Raw genomic sequence first — 27,002 nt, forward strand, 5'->3', positions numbered from 1 at the left:
GTTCACGGCAAAAGAAAAATAACGCTTTGCGAGTTGTTGGTTACGGTAATAATAACCACAGGCTAGTCTATTGAATCCTAGCAGCTAATTGGTGCAAAAAAAAATCAATTAAAGTTTACCCACAAGTAATAAAATGTCGGCTGCAAACGTAATGTGCCTGGATTTAGGTTCCCACTGGTCCACGGAACCGTCTTCTTTTACTGTTCCTCGATTGATTGCTTTCAGCCATTTGGTTGTCCTTTTCTTTTCACAAGGAAGAATGGAGACCTTCAAATGCGGCTCCGAACTCTTCCTTGTGTTACAACCCGCAACACAGCAACTTTTAGTCATTCCGACGGAAAAAAAAAGACCGCATATAAGACAAAAGTTCAACGCATTTGTATTACAACGCACGACAGAGCAACTGCTTGTGACTCGTGTTTTGCCCCCATTTCAATATGGCAACGCTTTGTTGTGGCTGGTGACGTCATTAATGCCCGGATGTCCGACTGCGAGAATGTGTCTGGAGGAGAGAGGAAGCACGCCGATAACAAACGAGGTTGGAAAAACAGCTTGTTTTGGTGATTGTTTGTTCGGCGTGGTTGCGGCAAACAGTAACCGTTAATCCTGCAGTGAAAAAGTAGGGGAGAGCAACTCTCTGTGCGTTCTCTATATCCAGTGCGACGCTACAATAGATATTCCCGACATTTTGATTGGGTGGGCACGACTCACGTCTGGGTGGGCCGTGTCCACCCCGGCCCCCCCATACATCCGGCCCCGTCGTAATTCCTCTTCTTAAGCACTGCCCGCAAGCCAGCTTGATGCTGGATCATTCCTCTCACTCCCTTGTCATAGTTGAATGGTTTGCCGTGAGCATTTTTTCTGTATTCCATTTTGGATCGTTTGACATTTTTTAAGTAGTCTTATTTGTTTTTGTTTTCGTTTTTAACAGTTGCCTGATGTCCATGGTTGAGTGATCCAACATGATGGGAACATGCTGGCATCCATGGTAAACCGCTGACTGAAATGTAAACCTCTTTTAAGCTCTAGGACTCAACAGCTCTATTCCATCATAGCCCATCAGGCATACAGTAACTGCTTTGCACATAGACTTCATAATGGTATTGACAGGTCACACCGGGCACATATTGCGCTCCCCTTCAAGCAGGGGGCCGCACACATCAAGAGAAGCTATTCACAAACACACGCACGCAGCATATTTAACGCTGGATTTAGTTGAAAAAGTAAGAAAGCTGCACCGCATTCTAACAGGAAAGATTGTCTCGGGAGTGATTTGTTAGAGGATTGAAAGTAATTATTATATTTTTCGTACCATGCATGCATTTTGGTAAATTGTGAAAAAAATCAACCAATAATCGAGACTGTTTTACGTCCATATCCATAAATAATTCAGGGATTTAAGCATTTATTCAAAAGAATTTAAACTTTAAAAATGATTTGTTGTGATAAGGCGGCGCCACAGTGTGACTTGAAGACGAGCAGCACATTCGACATATTTATTTAAAATATATGCTACCTGGACGTTTTTTTGCTTTTAACCGAGAATTAAGACTTGTTTTACGTCCATATCTATAATGAATTGAGGGATTTAAGCATTTATTCACGAGAATTTAAACATAAAAAGCTCTTTGTTGTAGAAAGGTGGCACCACAGTGTGACTTTGATGAGCAGCACATTCGACATATTTACTTAAAATAAATTCTACCTGTATGTTTTTTTTTCTTTTAACCAAGAATCAAGGCTGTTTTACGTCCATATCTATAAAGAATTCAGGGATTTAAGCATTTATTCACAAGAATTTTCAACGTAAACAGCTCTTTGTCCGTGTTACCACTCAATCAGCTTTGACGGATATAGGCCTATAATTGGCCTTGCGCCCTATGTCCCGTCAATACCATTATGAAGTCTATGTTTGGGACAAAACTTTGATTTTGACCTTTTGGTCCCTGTGGGAAAATTCTTTTTTACTGGCTGTACGTTAGAAGAAAAACAAAGAACATTTCACATCAAATAGCATGACGCACACATTTTCAGTATAGTGGCAGCTAGGATTGGATTGGTCAGTGGGCCTGTAAGTTTGTAAGATATCAATATATAGGGAGAAAATGGCCCAGACCTCACAGCCCACAACACCTGGGTTTCAGGCATACAGGATTGCTACGACTGTCTAGAACACTGTGTTAAATGTAGCTTTAATATCCAAACGCATATAAAAACCACCTACAGGAGAGGCCAAGTCAAATGCAATGTGAGCTGGGTGGTGTCTGAAGCCAGCGAGAGCTTAAGGGTCAGAGGGAGCTGTAAAGGTTGGCTATGGAATGTGGGATGTTACCCATTTGGCAGTATAAGAGTTGTACCAAGTTCGAGAGCTTGAGATATTCCATATTGTAGATTGACTAGATACTTTTGCTTACCTCAACTATGGCACACAAATCCTGTAAAATTGCTTAAGATTTAAAATGTATTTTATTCTAAAATATTGTAATTAGAGCTGTGTGGTTTGCTATGGAGAAGTATATACAGGTCATACAGTTGTGGTCAAAAGTTTACATACACTTGTGAAGAACATAATGTCATGGCTCTCTTGAGTTTCCAGTTATTTTTACAACTCTGATTTTTTTTCCGATAGAGTGATTGGAACAGATACTTTTTTGTCACAAAAAACATTCATGAAGTTTGGTTCTTTTATGACTTTATTATGGGTTAACAGAAAAAGTGATCAAATCTGCTGGGTCAAAAATATACATACAGCAACACGAATTAGCAATTTCTTGTGAGTGATTATTGACTTGAATAATCATTGACTTGAACAAGTCCGGAAAGTCACTTGGAGCCATTTCAAAGCAGCTGCAGGTCCCTAGAGCAACAGTGCAAACAATTGTTTGTCAGTATAAAGTGCATGGCACTGTTTTGTCACTGCCACAGTCAGGAAGAAAATGCAAGCCATCACCTGCTGCTGAGAGAAAATTGGTCAGGAGGGTGAAGATTCAACCGAGAATCACCAAAAAAGAGATCTGCCAAGAACTAGAAGCTGCTGGAACACAGGTGTCAGTGTCCACAGTCAAGCGTGTTTTGCATCTCCCTTGACTGAGAGGCTGCCGTGCAAGAAGGAAGCCCTTGCTCCAAAAGCAGCACCTTAAGGCTCGACTGAAGTTTGCTGCTGATCACATGGACAAAGATAAGACCTTCTGGAGGAAAGTTCTGTGGTCAGACGAAACAAAAATCGAGCTGTTTGGCCACAATGCCCAGCAATATGTTTGGAGGAGAAAAGGTGAGGCCTTTAACCCCAAGTACACCATGCCTACCGTCAAGCACGGTGGTGGTAGTATTATGCTGTGGGGCTGTTTTGCTGCCAATGGAAGTGGTGCTTTACAGAGAGTAAATGGGATAATGAAGAAGGAGGATTACCTTCAAATTCTTCAAGATAACCTGACGTCATCAGCCCGAACATTGGGTCTTGGGCGCAGTTCGGTGTTCCAACAGGACAATGACCCCAAACACACATCAAAAGTGGTAATGGAATGGCTAAATCAGGCTAGAATTAAGGTTTTCGAATGGCCTTCCCAAAGTCCTGACTTAAACCCCATTGAGAACTTGTAGACAATGCTGAAGAAACAAGTCCATGTCAGAAAGCCATCAAATTTAACTGAACTGCACCAATTCTGTCAAGAGGAGTGGTCAAAGATTCAACCAGAAGCTTGCCAGAAGCTTGTGGATGGCTACCAAAAGCGCCTAATTGAAGTGAAAATGGCCAAGGGACATGTTACCAAATATTAGCGCTGCTGTATGTATATTTTTAACCCAGCAGATTTGATCACTTTTTTCTGTTCACCCATAATAAAGTCATAAAAGAACCAAACTTCATGAATGTTTTTTGTGACAAAGAAGTATCTGCTCCAATCACTCTATCAGAGAAAAATCAGAGTTGTAGAAATAACTGGAAACTCAAGAGCGCCATGGCATTATGTTCTTCACAAGTGTATGTAAACTTTTGACCAGAACTGTATATATGTCATACATATGTCTTTCTGAGATAGTAGGAGAAGGAGAGAAGGAAGAGGGGAGCCACTAGACTGTGAGAGACACTGCCAAAATCCTGCACGGTTTAAAGCTAGGTCTGATGTCTGGTATGTTTCATGGAGTTTGAGCTCAGTAAAAACAGTTGAAGTAGAACAAATATTTAAACCAGGGTACAATTAAGCTAATCACGCTGCGAAGTTCTGAATTTTCCATTTGAAACCAACCCTAGCAGCTGAAAGTAGGCCAAGTAGTGAGCATCAAGCAGATGATGACACAGCATCCTTTCAGCCTTTATCCACTGTGCCCATCTATCCACTTCAATTTCATTCACAGGTCACCATGTCAGCATGTCTCTCCTTTCTGGAAGAAGTCAGTATAGGACCACAAGAATGTCAATGAAAGCCAGCTGAATTAAAAAAACATTGGAGGGCTTCATGGAGATGTGAGGGGATTTCAGGTTCAGAACACAGCTCACCAGCAGAGGGAGGCCTGATCTGTGAGGGAACAGCAACACCACTGACAGCTTTCATGTTGAAGGCTAGCTAGCACTGCAACCGTCGTCTGTCAGGCAGCCTCCAAAAGTCTTTCCATGAAGGACACTTTGGAACTCTGTTTACTCTGGAGAAAAAAATGAAGCATCGATGTAAATTTTGGAGGACAAATGTGGCAGGATTGGCTGCTTTATTCACATATTCAGTATATAAACTACCACAGTTTACCTTGTAATAACTCATTATCTCTCTTAGATGGAACAAAATATTGTGTGACCTCATCTTTTGCTACGAATTGTTACAGTGGCATTCTCAATAAATTATTTCATTAATCAGGGATTTGACTCACCAACTATATCCCCTTAAAGTACGTACTTAAATAGTATTATTTTGTGAATTCGAATCATATTTTGAGACGATTCGACTATATACAACAATTTGGCAAAGCGCAGATGACGAGAAATTAGTCTTTTAATCTGCCGTTTAGCCGCGCCTACCATTATAGGGAGGGCTCTAGCGTCCCCAACAGGAGGATGACGTCAGCAGTGTCATGGTTTCATCTGATTTACAATTCGGCCCATTGAGGGGGAATTATTCAGAACGAGGAAAATGCGACGAAGAGAGCCGCAAAATGTTATTGTTTCAGTCTCTCTACTCCAATATTTTGACAGGATATTCTTTTTATCGAAGTATTTTTCCCCAATTGCTAAATAAATGGTATGGTCATGACAAATAACAGTCTTGTGCTAAATGGAATATGGAATATTAAAAATGCATCTATTCAGTACGATATGGCAAAATTACTCCATAATGGTCAAAACTATCCACTTCTTGCACCTCCCAAACTATATTTTATGCCACCGGAGTTAGTCCGGCTTTTGTCATTTCCCTGCCGCGGCTTCGGAGAGCGTAAACAAACCAGGAGGCGTGACAGCTAACTCGATCCGAGTGATGTTTCAAAGTCTTTTTCTTGGCTTTCGAACAGTGTTGGGCACGTTACTTTGAAAAGTAATTAGTTAGTTACTCACTACTTCTTCCAAAAAGTAACTGAGTTAGTAACTTAATTACTCTATAGTAAAAGCAACTAGATACCAGGGAAAGTAACTATTTCCGTTACTTTAAAAAGAAGTTGTTGTATTTCAAAGAATGTGAAATTTTCTGAGCAGTATTTGAGTCAGTTAAATGGAGAAGAACAGACATGTAGTTGTGTTATAGAACCTTGTAATATTTATGGCACCTCACTAGCAACAGAGTTATCCTACACTTGAAGTGCAAAAATAAACAGATTTGAATTGCTTACCACAGATGTCGACAAAACCTTTGCCCCGGGACATACAGTGCCTTGCAAAAGTATTCGGCCCCCTTGAATCTTGCAACCTTTCGCCACATTTCAGGCTTCAAACATAAAGATATGAAATTTCATTTTTTTGTCAAGAATCAACAACAAGTGGGACACAATCGTGAAGTGGAACAACATTTATTGGATAATTTAAACTTTTTTAACATATAAAAAACTGAAAATTGGGGCGTGCAATATTATTCGGCCCCTTTACTTTCAGTGCAGCAAACTCACTCCAGGAGTTCAGTGAGGATCTCTGAATGATCCAATGTTGTCCTAAATGACCGATGATGATAAATAGAATCCACCTGTGTGTAATCAAGTCTCCGTATAAATGCACCTGCTCTGTGATAGTCTCAGGGTTCTGTTTAAAGTGCAGAGAGCATTATGAAAACCAAGGAACACACCAGGCAGGTCCGAGATACTGTTGTGGAGAAGTTTAAAGCCGGATTTGGATACAAAAAGATTTCCCAAGCTTTAAACATCTCAAGGAGCACTGTGCAAGCCATCATATTGAAATGGAAGGAGCATCAGACCACTGCAAATCTACCAAGACCCGGCCGTCCTTCCAAACTTTCTTCTCAAATAAGGAGAAAACTGATCAGAGATGCAGCCAAGACGCCCATGATCACTGTGGATGAACTGCAGAGATCTACAGCTGAGGTGGGAGAGTCTGTCCATAGGACAACAATCAGTCGTACACTGCACAAATCTGGCATTTATGGAAGAGTGGCAAGAAGAAAGCCATTTCTCAAAGATATCCATAAAAAGTCTCGTTTAAAGTTTGCCACAAGCCACCTAGGAGACACACCAAACATGTGGAAGAAGGTGCTCTGGTCAGATGAAACCAAAATTGAACTTTTTGGCCACAATGCAAAACGATATGTTTGGCGTAAAAGCAACACAGCTCATCACCCTGAACACACCATCCCCACTGTCAAACATGGTGGTGGCAGCATCATGGTTTGGGCCTGCTTTTCTTCAGCAGGGACAGGGAAGATGGTTAAAATTGACGGGAAGATGGATGCAGCCAAATACAGGAACATTCTGGAAGAAAACCTGTTGGTATCTGCACAAGACCTGAGACTGGGACGGAGATTTATCTTCCAACAGGACAATGATCCAAAACATAAAGCCAAATCTACAATGGAATGGTTCAAAAATAAACGTATCCAGGTGTTAGAATGGCCAAGTCAAAGTCCAGACCTGAATCCAATCGAGAATCTGTGGAAAGAGCTGAAGACTGCTGTTCACAAACACTCTCCATCCAACCTCACTGAGCTCGAGCTGTTTTGCAAGGAAGAATGGGCAAGAATGTCAGTCTCTCGATGTGCAAAACTGATAGAAACATACCCCAAGCGACTTGCAGCTGTAATTGGAGCAAAAGGTGGCGCTACAAAGTATTAACGCAAGGGGGCCGAATAATATTGCACGCCCCACTTTTCAGTTTTTTATTTGTTAAAAAAGTTTAAATTATCCAATAAATGTTGTTCCACTTCACGATTGTGTCCCACTTGTTGTTGATTCTTGACAAAAAATTAAAATTTTATATCTTTATGTTTGAAGCCTGAAATGTGGCGAAAGGTTGCAAGGTTCAAGGGGGCCGAATACTTTTGCAAGGCACTGTAAATTACACTTTACATGCACGTTCTTTCTTTTAATTTCGACCAACTTGAAATAGTGTTTATAGCTCCACCTCGTAAAGGACAAATTTTCCTCTGAATGCTCTGCCATCATATCCCTCTGCATCTGTTTTGCGTGTGTGTGTTTGCCGCACGCGCTGTTGCGGTTTGTGTGTGAAAACACAGGCTCTGAAGTTTGTTTAAAAAAAAAAAAAAAAACTTTATTAACAACAAATACTCATATACAAACATAGGGCGAGACAATTCACATAGAAACAACCGGCTCTGAAGTACGTGCGCTATAAGGCTCGAGCGTTTACGTCACAGAATGGGGGATCACGTGAGATTTGACTACAAACACAGACATATTGGAAGCAGGTCTGGCTCGCGGGACATTAAACTTTAACTTGCCAGTTCGATAGAGAGACAAACTCGTTACTAAGGCAAAGAACAGATATATGATCAAACTTGAGGATGTGAACAATGTTGACCCTTGCGAGCAAGCCGAAGACAAATGCAGGCATACAAACTTGCCACCTTTCGGAGAAATCTCGCCGTTTTGAAATTGAAATGGGTCATTCTTCTGAATCACAAAGATGTCGACGGGTTTCCACAACTACGCAGAATGGACATTCTGCTGTATAAATTGTTTGGTGTATGTTACTAAACTCATCAGCGATTCCGAAATTACAAATCGCTACAAAGCTAAGAACAGTTTTGCTGCGGATGGGTGCAGAACCTGCACATTATGACCGTATCAAACGGCAACTCCATCGTTCTTGCAAATGTAGGCTATGTGTGTTTACTATTTTCATTGCCATGAACCTGAACGCACCCCAAGTCTTGGATGACAAATAAACAGAGCAGAGTAGACTCGCTACAGCTGGTAGTTTCTTCAATTTATTCAAAGTAAGTAACGCACCGCTTCTGACCGGCAGTAAAGGTAACGGCATTGTAACGGCGGAAAAAATAATTATTTAGATTACCCCGTTACTGAAAAATAACGCCGTTATTTAACAGCGTAATTTATAACGGTGTTATTCCCAACACTGCTTTCGAAGCAAAAAATCACGCAAAACTACCCAGGATCATGTCACACGGCAGCAGGGTTGTCGATTGTCTACGCCGATCAGCAACCCACCCGGTGGCCAGCAAGTTACAGCTCATCGGACTCGTTCCCCTGCTACGGGCAGGAGAGCCGGGGAAGCAGCTGGACGTCGAGTAGCTGCCACATGGTCAACACGAATATGCCGTAAAATAATGCTTTACTACACGGCGAAGATGTAAACAGTGAGAGAGCGGCGTACAGTTGCTGTGCAGCTAACATGGCAGGATGTGTCTGAAGAGACCTTTTCTACGTGTCCGTCCATGATCAAACGTAAGTAAATAGTCCTTTATTTAAAGAAAGTTTGTAGTGTTTACTTTGTAATCGCTGTATTTGATGCCATTTTTAACATAAAGTTGCAATTTCTGACATGGTTGAAAATTTGACATAACACTGGGCACACGAAGAGGGCAATAAGCCGAGTATTGCGCTCGCCCGGCGGGCACGCGTAGGACCAAGGGGGGTGTGCAACAAGCTGTCGGTTGTCGGCCGAGTGGCATTCTTTGTGGACAATCAGCCACAAAATGCAAGCCACCTCCGTATTAAAATGTGTGCCATAATCCCAGTATTTGACATAATGCGAAATACGATGTTTACTCACTTCCTCGTAAGTCCAATGGTCCCATAGTAGTAGGGCTTGTTTTGGCCAATATCCACGGCGAATGGGAACCTTCTGAAAACCCAAAAAGGCTCACATGCCTTACCCTGGTGCAGCAATAATTTTCTGCAGCAAATTTGGCTGGCATGATGCGAAAAATAAACAAATGAATCCACAAAATCAGCTGAATCCGCAGTCCATCTGCATGCTATAAAGCAGCCCGGGTGACGTCACATTCGCATTCGTCCTAAATCCGAGACTGGAGCCGGAAGTTACTCATTTTCATGGCGCGGGATTCAAAAATTGAATAAATAAAACAATCGCTTACACACGCATCCAAGCGGTCGTTTTCATTCAGGAGCATAAAACACCGTGTGAAATATGAAATAAACACGCTTTTTGATGTCATACGCACTTTAAATGTAACATTTTAACACATTATGTCTGATTCACAGACACTCGAAGGCGAAGGATGCATTTTCTGCGTCCTATATGGTATACTGGGGACGGGTTTCAATAAGCTTCGGCTTCTCCCGTCAGCCCTTTTCTTTTCGGGTTGAATATGCCTGAAGGGAAAATAAATAAATAAATAAATAAATTTTATGCTTCCAACTTTACAGCAATAGTTTGGGAAAGGCCTCAGAACACAAAGCAAGGTCAATAAAGGCATGCTTGGATGATTTGCAAGAGGCTGTAAACAACCCTGACCTTTAGAATGGTTCTTCTGGATGAATGGACAGAAATTCCGACAGACACGCTCCGAACATTTTTCTGAAAATTGAAAGCAGAGAACTAAACTTACTCCTTGTTAGACATTCGTCTTAATGCATTTTTCCTTAAATGCTGTTTTCAACATCGAAAAATGCAATCATATACAAATAGGCACTGAATCTATGTTGTATACATTTTGGCTTGGTATGTTTATAAGCAGAGACCCAGGAAGCACATTATATGATGTAGATGGTATTATTAATTCGAATTGTCAAAATAACGGATAGAGGATGGCCTATCGGACAGTTGATCTATGATATGTTAACCCTATTCAAGGTCACGAGTGAGCTGTAACCTATAAACTGACCTAATGTGAGTGATTCAAATCCAAACCCGTCTCCTCCTCCTTTTTTTTTTCTTTTCTTTTTTTTCAACAAAGTTCTCATTCATTTTACTTAAACATGGTAGAATATCTTTAATAGTCACTGAAAACAACACTTAATTTTCTCTATGATAACTCACCTTAAAATGGTCACCAAGTTGATACTCATTAAACAAATTCCAGACCCTCCTTGTCTGTCCAGGAGTCTCTTGTCTTTATCTTCTTTTCTCTTTATCACAACTTTTTAGCTTTAACTCCGATGTCTTAATGTCTTGTCTGGAAAAGGGCCACACTGTATCTGAGTCATGCTGTGGGGGGATCAACAGCCTGAGAGCTTTCGCTTCATCACTGACAAAAGTTTAAACTGGAGTCATTTTCAACTCTACTCAGTGCCAAAAAAGGAACTCTGAGTGGAGGGAATGCTTTTCAAACACGCAAACCAGGATTTATCTGCTGGTGAGTAATCTAATTTCAACAATTTAAGTACCATATTGAATTGCCAGCTATGCAGAAGCGTGTCGTAACCGAAGAACATGTTTCAGCATTGACGTAGGAACTAGTTATTTCTGAAAAGGGTGCTGTTGTGTTGTTGTCTTATCATCTTAGGTTGTCTCACATTTTAAAATGTGGCTTTTGTGTTGATACTTCCATATAAAATTGGTATGATTCTGTTCTACTCTATTTTTGCTGATGGGGTGATAAAGAACATGTAACTTTGGTTTTCCCTGCCAAGAAATCCAGCCTTTAGATCAGGGGTCGGGAACCTTTTTGACGGAGAGAGCCAAAACACCCAACATATTTAAAACTGTGATTCTACGTGAGCCATACGGTGTGTTTGTGTCTATATATTATATTGTCGCAGAGTTGTGATTGAGGAAAATCGTGAGAAAACAACAACAGAAGCCTAACATCGTCACTTGAGTGACAATCTCTGCTCAGTTTCGAATTCACCACTGGGAAAAAAACCAAATAGAAACATGTTGCGTATATTATCATATTGTGTTGTGTATATTTCCTGGATGTGGAAACCACAACCAGTGGCTGAGACAGGTGAAGCCTCTCAAAGCAGCCGTTTTGTGAGTCTCACTCTACTGAAAGTTGCAAAAAATTGACAGCGAAAAATAATGAAAGTAAAACCGATCTCCGATCTCCCACCTGTGTGACTTGGGGTACCATGCAGTTCACTTTTTTGGTTTAATTTTCACTTAGGCATTTTTTTTATATACTCCTATACAATACTTTACAACACGCTGCTGGCTGATCAGAGACTTAACGACCGAGAAGAGCTCTGTAATTCCCATCTCCATGCAATCCCCAATGGGAAGACCACCAATGGGTACCGAACTAAAGCATATAATGCGACGTATGTTCGAAATGTCCATGATCAATATGTTAAATGCACATCCGCTCATCACAGCTCGTTTATGTCATTGAGCTGGTCGGTCCCACATTTAAGATTATACGTTGTCCGAGAGCCAGATGCACTCCTCAAAAGAGCCAGATATGGCTCGCAAGCCATAGGTTCCTGACCCATGCTATAGATCTACGCTGTAAATCAAATAAAGAAAATTGCTGAAATCCGTGACTTACTATATGAATTTAGATTTGTTACATTTTGAACTAATTCTAAAGATTGAGCAAGTATATTAGAGATGACTAGAATGGCAGCTACACCCTGTGTGTGAATTGGAGTACTCAGGGCCGGCCCAGGCCATTTGGGGGCCCTAAGCAAAATAATGCAAAGGGGCTCATATTTTTGGCCCACCATTTCGTCACAGTGTACTGTGAAACCCATACATGCAATCCAACCCACATGCCCATATTTTGTATATTAATCAGATTTTGTTGCACTGCATACTTCAAACTTCTCACCCCAAATGATTGTCAGTACTTACAGTAGATAGCGCCAAACCTTTTTCTAAAAGAGGAAAAAAAGAAGTTAAGGAAGAACTTTTATTTTTTTAAGCTTGTAATCAAGTATCAAAACTCACAAAAGTCAAATAAAGCAAACTATAGTAAACTAAATAGAATATAAATTAAACAATTGCCAGACTGGGGGCCCCCTAGTGGTCAGGGGCTCTAAGCAGCTGCATAGTCTGCGTATAGGGAGTACTTCAAACAAAACACCAAACCAATTAAACCACCAAATGTAGGCAATTGGAAAAGAGTACAGTGATCCCTCGTGTTTCACGGTTAATGGAGACCAGAACCCACCGCGAAAAGTAAAAAGCTGCGAAGTAGTAATTTTATTTTATTTTTTTTCAAACCTGTCCTGTTCAGCTGCTTGGATACAGGAGAATTTTATTTTATGTACAGTATATTACATTCTTTATACATTTTGTTGTGTATACAGTACACTAGTTAGAAAAGTAAATGCAATATTATTATACAATAACATGCATAAGATGAATAAAATGTACTCACCACACTGATGATCTTGATAGATCAAGAAAAAACTCCAGAACAGTGGATATGAATATAAAGATGATTTATTGAGAAGCTTGAGAGTCACGCGATCTTTGTGGGCGTTAAAGCCTAGCCTCTTCACTTCTTCCTTGAAAAGGAACGTCCTGAATGGCATCCTCTTCCAAAAAAGGCCAGTCTCGTCCATGTTAAACACCTGCTCCGGGAGATAGCCACCCTCTTCAATTAATTTGGGAAATTGGTCCACAATGTAACGACCAGCTGTGTCATGTTCCGCCAAGGAGGCCTACCCATGCAACGTAACGCTGCAAAGTCCAAACCTCTTTTTGAATTTTTCGAACCAGCCCTTGCTAACAACAAAACCACAATTTTCTTCACTTAAAGCACTGGTACTAGGCTGTGGTTCACCTTCATCGTAGTCGGCATATCCGCCACCTTCATTAAACTCTCCTTCAGGAATCAGGCTTTCATACAGCGCTTTGGCTTTTCATGTTTGTGTCGAGACTCACCTTCTTTTCCCGACAGTCCGATTATCTACACTGTTAGTGCATTTTCCATTTTTACAATCGACTTATTGCGAGGAGTCACGACTCGCTTAGTGTCCCTGAAAAACGACATTAAGGCGGTCTTTCGGATTTTCGCCTCGTCTTTTTTTATCTAACGAACGGTTGATTCGTTTAGTCTGTAATGGCGAGCAACATACACATAGCAGTGGACAACTTTAAGCATGTACAGTAATTGAACTTTCCCGTGCACCGTCATCATTTTTCTTTTCTTCTTGGGTTCACTAGAGGATTGAGCAGGCGGAGGACGCTTTGGAGCCATTTTCCTTCGATAGCAGCAAGGTTAAACATCTCGGCCAATCAGCTTGCAATATTCCCGAGTGATGCTGGCCAGTGAATCAGAGCGGTGGAATATGAGTTGGGCGGGCTCTCCTTGCCTTCTGTTTGGGAACGGACAGATTTTACACCATATTTTCTCCATTATTTTAAATTTTTATGCATGTATATATATTTTTTTGACTGAAAAAAAATCCGCGATAGACTGAAACCGCGAAATTCGAAGCGCGAAGTAGCGAGGGATCACTGTATCTTAAAAATGGTAAGATCATCCATAACTAACGTGCACAGTTCTTTCTTCAGCAGCAATATAGGAAAAATATTGCGCTGTTGTAAAGTGTTACGACAATGATTTATTGTGGAGTATATTGTATTAGCACACAGCCAACTTGGTATTTGATCTAAAGAAAGATTTTTTTTCCCTCAGCATTCTGTATATACATCTACAGACTTGCAAAAAAAACGCGGACGTTCATTGCCAGGGCAAAGATTATTTCCACGTACCAGCCAGAACACCGTCTGTGAAGTCGGACAAGGCTAGCGTTGATATTAACATCAATGTTCAGTGTTGCGTGGTGTGTTTGTTCACTTTTGTCAGATACTAAACAATCAAATAGGCTACGCCTCCGTGAAGACATGAAGTCAAAACACAGACAAGGTTTGTTTATGATTGACTCCAACATTCATTGGCTTGAATTCTGTAGTTTTTGAACACGCATTACACCGATGAAGAAAATAGTTTATTATGGTTTTTGCACTTTGGCAAGTAGACCATTCAGATATTGATTCTCATAAAAAGAGATCATATAGTAAAGTGTATAAATTTTGAAAAATAGCATTTAATGTCTGAGTTACATTGAGACTGATCATACAGTATATAAAGGTACCATAAGTACTTAAATTGGACAAATCTATAAAATATTGACTTGACTTGATCTGTAAATACTTTTTCTGATTATGTTTGTGGTTTATTAGCACATATGTTCATCCAGATAGCTGTGAGTCCATATGTGAACCAGACCTCAGGCTGTTTTTTCAACTATGAGACAAGACAAATGTACTCTGCATATGGAATTGCAGTCATAACAATTTGTTCTGTCCACACATAAAGATGAGCCCATGGTGAAAAGCGTAGTGTCTTTTTTGTGCATTTATTTTATTTGATTTCATTTATTTATTTATTTTTGCATTATGCAGTTTTCACCATATTATGTCATAAGTTAGTGTCATTACTCACCAAGGCATCCATCTAATCCTGCTAAATAATTGGAAATGTTTCAATAAGTGTATCCTTTGTTAGGTTGCTGTGCTCTAGTTTGCAGATCATTGAACTGCTGGGCCAAGAGCAGTTCCAAGATGACAGGGTTTTTATATACACATTCCCATCTGCACACTATTGCGTACACACTCTGCACATAAAACAAAACGTTTGACAGTTTTTTTCTGCAGGTTTCACTGTCAGCAGACCACCCATGCATTTTAGTGCTTCACGTCAACAACTCCTAACTATCAAATCTGTGCGTATTGGTTATATTAACAGAATAATTCAATATTTTTCAGCTAAAGCTGTGTCATACAGTCCCATAAAATGAGATGGGGGCTGCTCACACTTCCATGTATGGAATTGGAGCTGCTGCTGGCTCAACTTTGCACACTAACTTCTGGCAAACAAAAGTCAACATCGGCAAATTACAGTATACAATAACACCTGGTTTGAAAACTTTGTAGATTTTCATCACTGCATTTTGCCTGCTACACGGTTATAATGCATTGCAGCAGCTTGAAGAACAGTGCATTGTGGTCGAGGTAAAAGCAGATTCTGAGATCATATTCCATATGGAGCTCATTGTTGCAATAGGCCATGAATTACTATAAATGCATATTACGTGTGAGGCAAGAATGAAAAACTTCATACGTTTTGAATATAACAACTTTACTGCACTCATTCACATGTTCTGATGCTGCTTTCAATTCCAAAGAAAAAGCCTTTAACATTGATACCCTGCTCAGCACTGAACCAGAAATATTATAATGATTTCATTTATGCATGGCACCTTGAAAACAGAACTGCAACCACAATTTTAAAGAAAAACTATGCCTCTGGATTCTGATGTAGGGCAGAGAAATGTATGGCCCTGTGGCTACATAAGGCTTTCCAGTTCTTGACTGCTTGAATGTATGTACCTGCCACAGACAGTTTAATTAACTGAACATAGCGATGATGATGTCACCCATAGTGTTCAACTGTTCCCATTTGAATCTGGCTTCTTACTGGTCTGGACGCCGCCTTGAAAGCCGCCATATTTTTCTCTCGTTTGTGAGGCCTTTATTCAGAGTAAATTGGCAGTACGTGTACTCTGCGTCAATCTATAATTTTGAGAGATCACGAAATGCAATTAGAACCCTCCCTCTCATTATTTGATTAGATTTAGATTTGATAGATTTCGACAACAGTTCTTGTAAAAAGAAAATATCCAAATATACGGTTGTTTTTTAAGCATATACAGAGTGGAAAATAAGTATTTAGTCACACACTAATTGAGCAAGTTCTCCCACTTGAAAATATTAGAGAGGCCTGCAATTGTCAACATGGGTAAACCTCAACCATGAGAGACAGAATGTGGAAAAAAACCAGAAAATCACATTGTTTGATTTTTAAAGAATTTATTTGCAAATTATGGTGGAAAATAAGTATTTGGTCAATACCAAAAGTTCATCTCAATACTTTGTTATGTACCCTTTGTTGGTAATAACGGAGGCCAAACATTTTCTGTAACTCTTCACAAGCTTTTCACACACTGTTGCTGGTATTTTGGCCCATTCCTCCATGCAGATCTCCTCTAGAGCAGTGATGTTTTGGGGCTGTCGTTGGGCAACACAGACTTTCAACTCCCTCCGCAGATTTTCTATGGGGTTGTGATCTGGAGACTGGCTAGGCCACTCCAGGACCTTGAAATGCTTCTTACGAAGCCACTCCTTTGTTGCCGTGGCTGTGTGTTTGGGATCGTTGTCATGCTGAAAGACCCAGCCACGTCTCATCTTCAATGCCCTTGCTGATGGAAGGAGATTTTCACTCAAAATCTCTCTATACATGGCCCCATTCATTCTTTCCTTTACACAGATCAGTCATCCTGGTCTCTTTGCAGAAAAACAGCCCCAAAGCATCATGTTTCCACACCCATGCTTCACAGTTGGTATGGTGTTCTTCGGATGCAATTCAGTATTCTTTCTCCTCCAAACACGAGAGCCCGTGTTTCTACCAAAACGTTCTATTTTGGTTTCATCTGACCATAACACATTTTCCCAGTCCTCTTCTGGATCATCCGAATGCTCTCTAGTGGACCGCAGACTGGCCTGGACGTGTACTTTCTTCAGCAGGGGGACACGTCTGGTAGTGCAGGATTTGAGTCCCTTGCGGCGTATTGTGTTACTGATAGTAGCCTTTGTGACTGGACTGTGGTCCCAGCTCTCTGTAGGTCATTCACTAGGTCCCCTCGTGTGGTTCTGGTATATTTGCTCACCGTTCTTGTTATCATTTTTACGCCACGGGGTGAGATCTTGCATGGAGCCCCAGATCGAGGGAGATTATCAGTGGTCTTGTATGTCTTCCATTTTCTAATAATTGCTCCCACAGTTGATTTCTTTGCACCAAGCATTTTACCTATCACAGATTCAGTCTTCCCAGGCTGGTGCAGTTCTACAATTTTGTCTCTGGTGTCCTTCGACAGCTCTTTGGTCTTGGCCATAGTGGAGTTTGGAGTGTGACTGACTGAGGTTGTGGACAGGTATCTTTTATACCGATAATGAGTTAAAGCAGGTGCCATTAATACAAGTAACGAATGGAGCCTCGTTAGACCTCGTTAGACCAAGTTAGACCTCTTTGACAGCCAGAAATCTTGCTTGTTTGTAGGTGAGCAAATACTTATTTTCCACTCTAATTTGGAAATAAATTCTTCAAAAATCAAACAATGTGATTTTCTGTTGTTTTTTTTTTTTTTTTTCCACATGTTGTCTCTCATGGTTGAGGTTTACCCATGTTGACAATTACAGGCCTCTGTCATCTTTTCAAGTAGGAGAACTTGCACAATTGGTGGTTGACTAAATACTTATTTGCCCCACTATACAGTCTAAATTGAGCAAGGCTTTAGACAGGTTCATTTTGATGGTTGATGGAGTGTGTTCCTGATACCAGATGAGCTAGACCCAGTGGCCAATGTCCAGTACTGCAGGCTATCTCAAACGTTTTCAAATACATTTTGTAAGCATTGATGCCTACCCACCAAACAGCTTTTCAGAGTACTATACGTGGAGTTTAAGGCCGAAAAGTGTCATTGCATGTAATTTACTTTCCTATATATGATTTAAAAATTAGAGTCTACCAGTAAAATATTGTCTATAAAAGTTGTAAAGCAATAAAACAAACAACAAAAATTAATAAAATGAACAAAAAAAATATTGTTATAATGGGTCAAAATTATTTTTTCGAAGAGGTCATGTGACTAGCACCTCAGATCATTTGCTTTGCTTAGCCAAAACCACCCAAGGCTGTAAGAGGCAAGATGGATATACGCAATTTTTTCAAACCTAAGCTTTCAAAAGCGACAACAACTACTAAGCAACAACCAAAGATTGAAAATGTGGACCGTGAAACGCCAGAGAGCACCGCCAAAATGGTGAGCTGAGTTGCTATTTGCCCCAATAAAGATGCTAATTGTACAACAGATCCACCACCGGTGTCTTGCCAATGTAGTTACCCATGTCAAAAATTGTATCCCCTGGTCGCGGGAGCGCACACACACACACTAGTTATGATTTATGTTGAGTTAAACAATTAATTGAAGCCAGAAAAGAACAGTTATATACAGTATTTTGTACATCGACTTTTATTAAACTGGAGAAACTCCATACAGGACTTGAATTACAGTAATAACGGTTATAGGTCATCCTACCAGCAAAACAGTAAAACATAGCCTTTTTTACGTTCAGTACGTATATTACGTCATACAACTGGGAAAAAAAGTTTTTATTTATTTTTTTATTTTTTTTATTATGGATGGGCGTCACATCACCAAAACACGGAAATCAAGCAAATCAGTGCAGCGCAGGGGCTCTGCCCAGGGGATAAAATTTTTGACGGGGGTAACTACAGTGGTACGACAATGGAGGGCATACCATGTTCAATGGATGATGACTTTGGCGAAAAGTAAAGCTGTTCTAAGCAGCCTTGAGTTAGAATTCCCCTCAAGAATGATGGGAAACAAAAAACGTTCATTTTCAACTTATTTTTATAAATATTCTTGTAAGTTAATTTTATTGCTCACCTTGCATTTCAGGGTCATCAACATGTCCCTGCCCCAAAAGTCAAACTCGAGAGAGTGCGCCGGCCCGAGACGTCCTTTTGGGAGTTGATTTAGAACATTTTGAACTGAGCACTGGTTTATTTTCAGAGGTGGGTGGAGTAGCCAAATATTTTAACCAAGTAAGAGGAGCGTTACTTCAAAATAATGTAACTCAAGTAAAAGTAGTCATCCAAAAATGTACTCAAGTACAAGTAAAAAAAAGTATTTGATGAAAGGAATACTCAAGTGATGAGTAACATTGTGAGTAACTGCTTACACTGTTTGATTTTTTTTGGATAAACAATGGTATTCTTTTTCACAGCACAAGGTTATCTATATGAAATGTTATTATTATACTGTTCTATAACCTATAACACAACCACATCAAGCCAAAGTACTACAAAATAAAAAAAAATAAAAAATCATTGGATTCCAGCGAGAGAGAAAAAGACCACAGAAAGTCTACAGAAAGGAAGCATCTTTCGTCCAAAGAGCATGAGTGCCCTCTAGTGGAGAAAATACTTCCTAGTTTGAATAGTTCAATAGTGAATAGTTCCATCAAAGTTACTATAATAAAATTAAAAGGATCATACCTCTGGTTTTCCATGGTCAACCGGTGCCAAATAAAAACTGGAAGAGAGGTCTAAATGTGCTTTCGAGTCATGTTGCGGACAGCACTCTATGTCAAATTCTTAATTTTTTATGGTGCTTTGAAGACGCCATGTGATTGAACAGGCCGGCGTGATCATAGAACGGCAAGCTTTAATCTTATTGGTATAATTAGTCATGTGATTATTGTTCTGACGCCTCATTGGTGAAACTGGTAGAGCTACTATTGGCAATGCTGGCAAAAAAAAAAAAAAGTAAAGTAAAAAAACTACTCTGTAAAATAAAGAAGAAAAATGTAATGTCGAGTGTAGCCCAAAGTAGCGGAGTAAGAGTAGCGTTTTTTCTTCACAAACCTATTCAAGTAAAAAATGTGGCGTAGTTACACTACTCTTAGAAGTACATTTTTCTCAAAAAGTTACTTAAGTAAATGTAACGTTGTAAATGTAACGTGTTACTACCCACCTCCACCTTCCATATTATTTCCTCTCAACTTTGTCTTGCAACTTATTTTGTAAATAAAAGCACCTAACTCGTAGGTCAAATTAATTCAGCTTTCCATTTAAAAATTAAAAGTTCATGTTCTGTTATTATGTAAAGCTTACTTTTCATGCTTTCTTTCTAAATGTTTGGTTTCATCTTTGTTGTTTTTGCTTGTGTAATGGCTAAATGAATTACAACAGAAGTGGCCCGCCCTTTCACCACTCAAGATTTGCAGTTGCGAAAATTAGTTTGTTCATTTCCACTGAAGCATCCGGGTTTCATTTGCTCACCACAAGGCAAACTAATAAACAACTTCCAAAGGAAATGCTGCAGAACAAACACATGTGCTCAATCATCACTCACAAGGAATTTCTTTTCACCTCATGTTCACCTTTTGTATATTCTTCTTCACACCGTCAGACATGTCATCCCAAGCATTTGGACATCAAAGTAAAACAATTCAAATTGGTACGGTCATTTAACCAATGTTTTAGATATGAAAAGGGAGGGTTGAAGAGTGGTATCAAATGTCGGCTTTCATTCTATCAAGAGCCAGCAATATCACTTAAGGTCTTTTTCTTTTATTTTAATTTAATGACCCCACTACAGTCTGCCTGTAAATGTTACAAAATGCTGTCTGAAAAACAGAACTGCTAAAAATCTGCTGTATTCACTATAGGCAAGCATGTGTAATGGTGCATCTCAGGAAATCAAACTTAAATGCTGAATTATTCAATTCTCCTATAATTAAATGTTTCCAAACCTTTGTTTCTTGTAATTCAGATGACTACAAATTAAATTGATTAAAATATTGGGGAAAGTTCAATATTGGAATTCATGGTTTCACACTTTAATCAGCTAAATAATTCAAAATACCCTGAATCTTCAGACTCTCAGAAAAAGGCCAAACCTTCTCTGTTAACTAGGGTTGGGCATCTAGCATCGATGGGATCCGGGACTAACACTCCGATTCTGGCGGAACTGATCAAATTTGTATATATGATTCCAAGTTTCGATGCCCTGACCGCCCACTGGAAAAAATAGCTGCCGAACACGACGAAGTCGAAGCCACATGAAGTGTGTGTTTGTGCATTGCAACTTGATTTCAACCATAGACACTATTTGGCGGCGCTCAAAAGTTTGGCTCAACTTCACAAAGAAAAATTACCAGTCACCTAAGTGCAACATTTGCAACACAACTCTATCGTGCAAAGGAAGCTGCACAACCAATATGATTAAATACCTTAGGATTCATGCAATACAAGTGCCAAGTTGTGCATAGCTGAGTGCCGCGTATTTGATGTGCTGCGCCGGTTCTCTCACCAGTAAGAAACCAGGTAAGTAAAACAATAAATTACGTCTGTCTTCGGCTATAATTGAGGCAGCAAACAAATTGTACTGGTAATACGGTTGGAGAAGAACTGTCGAATTAATAGTGCGAGTATAAGTCGTATTATTATTAAAGTTGCACCGATACCGATACCAGTATCGGCAGGGGGCGCCGATCCGGCCCGAATTGGTGGTATCGGTATCGACGAGTACCAACATTTAGGGCGCCAATACATCTACTGGCAACACTTGGACGCAAATGTACTGTCCTCCCCACGTGAGCTAACTTTCCGAATCCCGATGCATGGCATTTGTATGTCATTGTCTCGAAGTTACCAAACGAAATTAACGTTTCGTTTTCAATATTAAAGATGTAACCTATAACGCAGATCCCATTCCACCTCTCGCGCGCACACACTAGATATCATCAAATAGAAACCTAGATGTGCTACATTAGATCCCATGCCATTAGCTGCGTGAGCCCAGAGCGACGCGTAGTCCATATACTACATTGATGAATTAGAAACCGCCATGACTGAATGGAAGTTAAGCAGGCCAAATCAATCCATACCAGTGACGAAAGATAATGCTGCAAATACTGTTAATTCAGTACATGTTACAGATGGACTCGGACCACAAATAGGATGTTTTGCTTATATGGTAAATATAGCTGCTAAGAGAGCTGCAGCAATCAACAGTGTGCCCCACTTTACAAACAGTAAAGATTGTTCTCAGCACTTATATACAAAATTTCTACAGCTCAGTAAGAAGTAAGCACATAAATATTATGCACTAAAATGCTTGTTTATATGATGGCACTGTTATTTTTGCTTGTTAGCGAAAAAAAAAAAAAAAAAAAAAACGGTTCGGTACGATTTTCGATACAATTCAATATATATATATATATATATATATATATATGTATGTTTTTTTTTTTTTTTTTTTTGCAAACAGTGTGGTATCGGAATGGTATCGGTATCGGCAGATACTGCACAGCCAGGTATCTGTATCGGGCCCAAAAAATGGTATCGGTGCAACACTAATTATTATGTCAGACTAATGTAGCTAAATAAGTCGCTACATACTTTACGTAGCACATTGCCACCTGCATTAAAATTAACAATATTGAAAGCATCCTGTGTTTTAGAATCGGTTTTACAAATAAGGAAATGCTTATTATTTTGCCTCATCTACATAAAATTATAATCAAAAACCCGCTGCTAATCTGGACTGGGTTTTACAAATAGTTTTTTTGTTTGTTTGCTTGTTTGATATTCTGCACCAGGTTAGCCCTTTAGTGGGAGCTCAACAACATGTCAAAGTGCCTGCAGCACAAGACACTCTAAAACATAGGCAAAAGAATATGTGTAAATGTTTTCTCTGTGAGCTTTGGAAAAATCCACTTCTTTGTGAAAGTGCACTCCCGTGGTATCTTCATCATCAAAGACTGAATTTATATACAAGTTGAAAATATCCTTGTGAGAAATTCATAGCAAAGTTAAATAAAAGTTCATATAATTAAAAAAAAAAATCAAAATGTTAAGAGTTAAGATAAATTATGCAATTTTTTTTTATCCTGCCTATTAAAAGAATCGGAATCGAGAATCGTTCGGAATCGAAACTGAAACCTTTCAAATTCAAACGATGCCCAACTCTACTGTTAACCCACACAAAGTAGTAATGAAAAATGATGGATTTATATTTCTAAACTGAGAAGACCCTCACTATTATAAGGTTGTGCTGCTTTGATTTATTTTACTATAATGCAAATTTCCTCTGGGATAATTATGAAATTGTATTAGGCTGGGGAGGATTTACAGGTTTTTATCCGTCCCCTATTCTTTCATTGAAAATACAATATACAGTAAGTGGCATCATAATATAATGAGCGCATATAGTGAGATGTGTAAAGTTGAACCACTGGAGGCCAGTACAGATACTGCATTTTGCTCTCAGAGATGACCTCACCCGGCATGCCGCACAGTGGTACTGAAGAAGTCCCACCTTAAGGAGATTGAAAATACACTCTGCAGAAGCAGCCACCTGCAGGGGTGTCCTTCCACAGCCAGGGTTTTGACATCAAGCAGAGAGGAGCAGACATTCACAGACGGAGCATCAGACTGAAGTAAAGATCAACACTGACACGGAAAGCTACTGGTGAGCATTCCAATATATTCAAAATAATACTATTTTTGGCGCGATTATTTTGTTTTGTCATCAAGATTTTGTAACTGAATCTGTAATGTGTGTGTGTGTGTGTGTGTGGGGGGGGGGGGGTTCTGTATTTTGAGGGTCTTCAAACTGAAAGAAGAGTGGTGTTTAGTAACAATTCAGATCAGTCTCTGGAATCTAATTGAATTATATTGAATAGAGAGCCATAATGAATAAAGTGTATTTAACCTGCATCCAATAAAAGCATGAAAACAAATATCTAATATCGGGATGATTTAAAAGTTCAAAAGATGTAAGAAGATTGATTGATTGATTGATTGATTGATTGATTGATTGATTGATTGATTGATTGATTGATTGATTGATTGATTGATTGATTGATTGATTGATTGATTGGCTATTTTAGCTACACCAGGCTCCCCACAATAGGATGCCCCTGGCTGAATACTATTAGTAGCCAAAATAGAAATGAACTAATGCTTTCTCAAACGAATCTCATTACTTTGCTCAAATTTAGTAAGAAAGGTCAAGATGACTAATAAGTTTTCATCACTGTGATTAGCTTGTCTTTTAAAAGACGAAAACACTTTAGTTGTGACCCAATTCTACAAGAACATGCTCAAGGTGGTTTCTGAGAATTTCACTTGCAATGCCAAAGAACAAAAAAAATGCACTGAATGCAATACCAAGTATATTGTAGTTTCCAATATATTAAAGAAATACTGCCAAACAGTTGTGTAGGAAAGCCTTTGAGGAAGTAGAATGTTGTATAACAGCTGTCATGTAACCGGATAAATGTCCGAGCTAATCTGATTTCTGGGTTTCCTCCATTCAGCACATTTGGTGAAAATCTGTGAAATAATCCGTCAACCGTGACTTTTTGGTTGCCTTATATTTAATGACATGATTTGTCTTCGTCTCAGCAGCTGCAAATGGAGCAAGTTAATCAGACTCTGCAGAGTGTAGAAATCAACTCTACTCGCTGTCCATCCATCGATGACTTCCGGAATCAAGTTTACACCACAATCTTCTCCCTCATCACGGTGATTGGCCTGGCTGGAAATGGCTTTGCCCTGGTGGTGCTGATCCGAACGTACCATCCTAATTCTCCTTTCCAATTCTACATGCTGAATCTCATTGTGTCCGACCTGTTGCTCGTCAGCACTCTGCCCATGCGGGTTGTTTATTACGTCAACATAGGACAATGGAACCTGGGCGATTTCCTATGTCGCATTAGCTCCTGGTCCCTTTATGTCAACCTCTACTGCAGCATTTACTTCATGACGGCCATGTCCGTGACACGTTTCGTGGCCATTGTCTTCCCGGTGCAGAACAGACTGATGGTGACAATGAAATGTACGCGCCTGGTTTGTGTGACTATTTGGATTTTCATCTGTCTCGTATCGTCCCCCTTCCTCACCTTTGGCCAGAAATTTGATCCATTAACTAATAAGACAAAGTGCTTTGAACCTCCGATGGGTCAAAATGTGTCAAAAGTATTCTTATTGAACAATTTGTCTTTAGTGCTGGGTTTTTTACTCCCTTTTCTTATTATACTGCTCTGCTATGCTGGAATTATTTACACCTTACTTTACCGCACAATGGGGGTGGGGCGTCAGCAGGAGACAGGCCCAAAAGCCATTCGATTGATCGTCATTGTCTTGCTGACTTTCTTATTTTGCTTCACACCATATCATGTGCAACGCTCCGTTCATTTACACTTCTTGTCGCGGCCTCACACTTCCTGTTCTCAAACGGTTTCTATGCAGAAGTCAGTTGTAGTGACACTGTGTCTCGCAGCAGCCAATACGTGCTTTGACCCGTTGCTTTACTTTTTCTCTGGAGAAGCTTTTCTCAAGCGTCTTTCTTCTATGCGCCCGTCACGATCAACTGGCACCCATAACAACTCTGTAAGGCAAAATACAGAAACTGAAAATAACCAACAGCTCAATGCCACTGCTTGTATACCCAATGGACAATGACATGCTGAAAAAGGTTTCTCAAAAAAAAAAAAAAAAAAAAAAAACCTCACCTCAAACTGGTTACCACTCAATCCCTGGGGGAAAAAATTCTTTGAGAAGGGGGCTGTTATGGGAGGTCACGCTGTAAAAAAAAAAAAAAACGACATTCAAATAATGTGGGGGGGGGACCAGTAATTGTAAAATAAGTTTAACGGATTGTTTGTATGTTTCCAATCAAATAAGGATGTGTATAGATGAACAAAAATATCATACTTACCATTAGAAAGTACAACCACCTCCACCAAGGGCGTAGGTTTGTTCTCAACATTGGTAGAGATGATATAACGGCATAACTCGCATGTACACTTACTGGGGACGGGAGATTAAGAAGACCAAACAGATTGGGTGAATGGGGGTCAGAGCTACATTTCTCAAGAATATGAACCTAATTAATTGATAGGCTAAATGATTAATGCAAAATAAATCTGTATTGACTTATAATAACTTTCATATGTATTGGTTCAGGTGATACAATATAACTAAAAAAAAAAATTTGTAAGTGGGGATTAACAAAATAAATAATTAAATGGAGGTTTCACGACAGTTCTCACATAAAGGAGGACACTTTTCTCAAAGCAGCTTCCTACTTGAGTTTTGCAGGTTAGCAAATTCACACAGTTTAATGTTGTGCCAACTCTGATGCAGGTTGGACTTTCAGTAGTAAATTTAGTGGTGTGTCCCCCTCCTCCACAACATTGACGTCTTTTTACATTCCCTACAGTGGCTGCTGCTGGCCGGAAAAAAACAAAAAACTTGCAATATCCCTCCTCTTCGATAGGGGCGGAGGAGGCGGCATGTTGTGTTTCTGTCAGGGCTGTGAGTGCGTGTGTTGTGTCAAGTCATCAGCCAATCAAACTTATGTTTGAGGAAAAAAATGGAGGGGCACATTCAGCAAGTTAAAAGGGATAAATGTAAGTCTGAGCATAATGACAATAATCTAAATTACCTACATCACTGAACTATAATAGGTAATATAATAAATATATAATATAATAAACTATATAATGCAAATAATGTTGCTTAAAAGTTGGTGGGGACAATTTGAGCATCCCGAAAAATTGGTAATGTAATGTCCTTACCGTCCCTATGCAAACCTACGCCCTTGACCTCCACCTATTTTCAGGGTTTCAGAAGCATTTGTTATGGAGCCAAACTGTATATCATATGACTAATTGTAACAATGTGTTAATCGTATTGTCACTTGTTAATCTGGTCATTTTAGCCGTTTCTGCCAATTACACACCTACTGTTATTAATATCATCGGCATTAGTGTGAATACTGTGAATTTGTGTTACTGCCATGTTTTTGCTTGTGTCATGCACACATGAAGATAGGAAGGGGATGAACATGCTGTATTTGCAGTGAGTGTGTGTGTCCCCAGGGCCTGGGTCACATGGCTGAATGTATAGTGCAAGGGTTAACATCACGGGGCACAAGGTAGGACCACATGAGTTGAGGGCCTGTTGAAAAATATAGCCGTTTCTAGAAATGTTGTACAAATTATGCTTTGAAATTGGAAA

At 39.6% G+C, this 27,002-nt stretch overlaps 1 protein-coding gene and 1 long non-coding RNA gene across 4 annotated transcripts; one reads left to right on the forward strand and one right to left on the reverse strand.

Moving 5' to 3' along the window:
- Window positions 1-2,711: 2,711 nt before the first annotated feature.
- LOC130924245 (uncharacterized) lies at window positions 2,712-11,664 on the reverse strand. The gene is made up of 4 exons (XR_009064849.1): window positions 10,409-11,664; window positions 9,884-9,946; window positions 4,496-4,638; window positions 2,712-4,380 (listed from the first exon to the last, which is right to left on the reverse strand). It is a non-coding gene; the product is annotated as an uncharacterized LOC130924245 (long non-coding RNA).
- On the forward strand, window positions 10,674-27,002 carry LOC130924239 (cysteinyl leukotriene receptor 1-like). Of its 3 annotated transcripts, none has more exons than XM_057850666.1 (3): window positions 10,674-10,724; window positions 23,245-23,445; window positions 24,384-27,002. In XM_057850666.1, exon 3 carries the CDS (start codon window positions 24,393-24,395, stop codon window positions 25,440-25,442), a length of 1,050 nt encoding a protein of 349 aa, XP_057706649.1. In that variant the 5' UTR covers window positions 10,674-10,724; window positions 23,245-23,445; window positions 24,384-24,392; the 3' UTR covers window positions 25,443-27,002. The 3 variants fall into 3 exon arrangements, with proteins under 3 accessions (XP_057706649.1, XP_057706648.1, XP_057706650.1); XM_057850665.1 differs by lacking the exon at window positions 10,674-10,724 and adding an exon at window positions 21,231-21,296; XM_057850667.1 differs by lacking the exon at window positions 10,674-10,724 and adding an exon at window positions 21,231-21,296 and having other exon boundaries at window positions 24,387-27,002.

The sequence above is a fragment of the Corythoichthys intestinalis genome, chromosome 11, assembly GCF_030265065.1.
Source record: "Corythoichthys intestinalis isolate RoL2023-P3 chromosome 11, ASM3026506v1, whole genome shotgun sequence".
Classification (NCBI taxonomy): Eukaryota; Metazoa; Chordata; class Actinopteri; order Syngnathiformes; family Syngnathidae; genus Corythoichthys; species Corythoichthys intestinalis.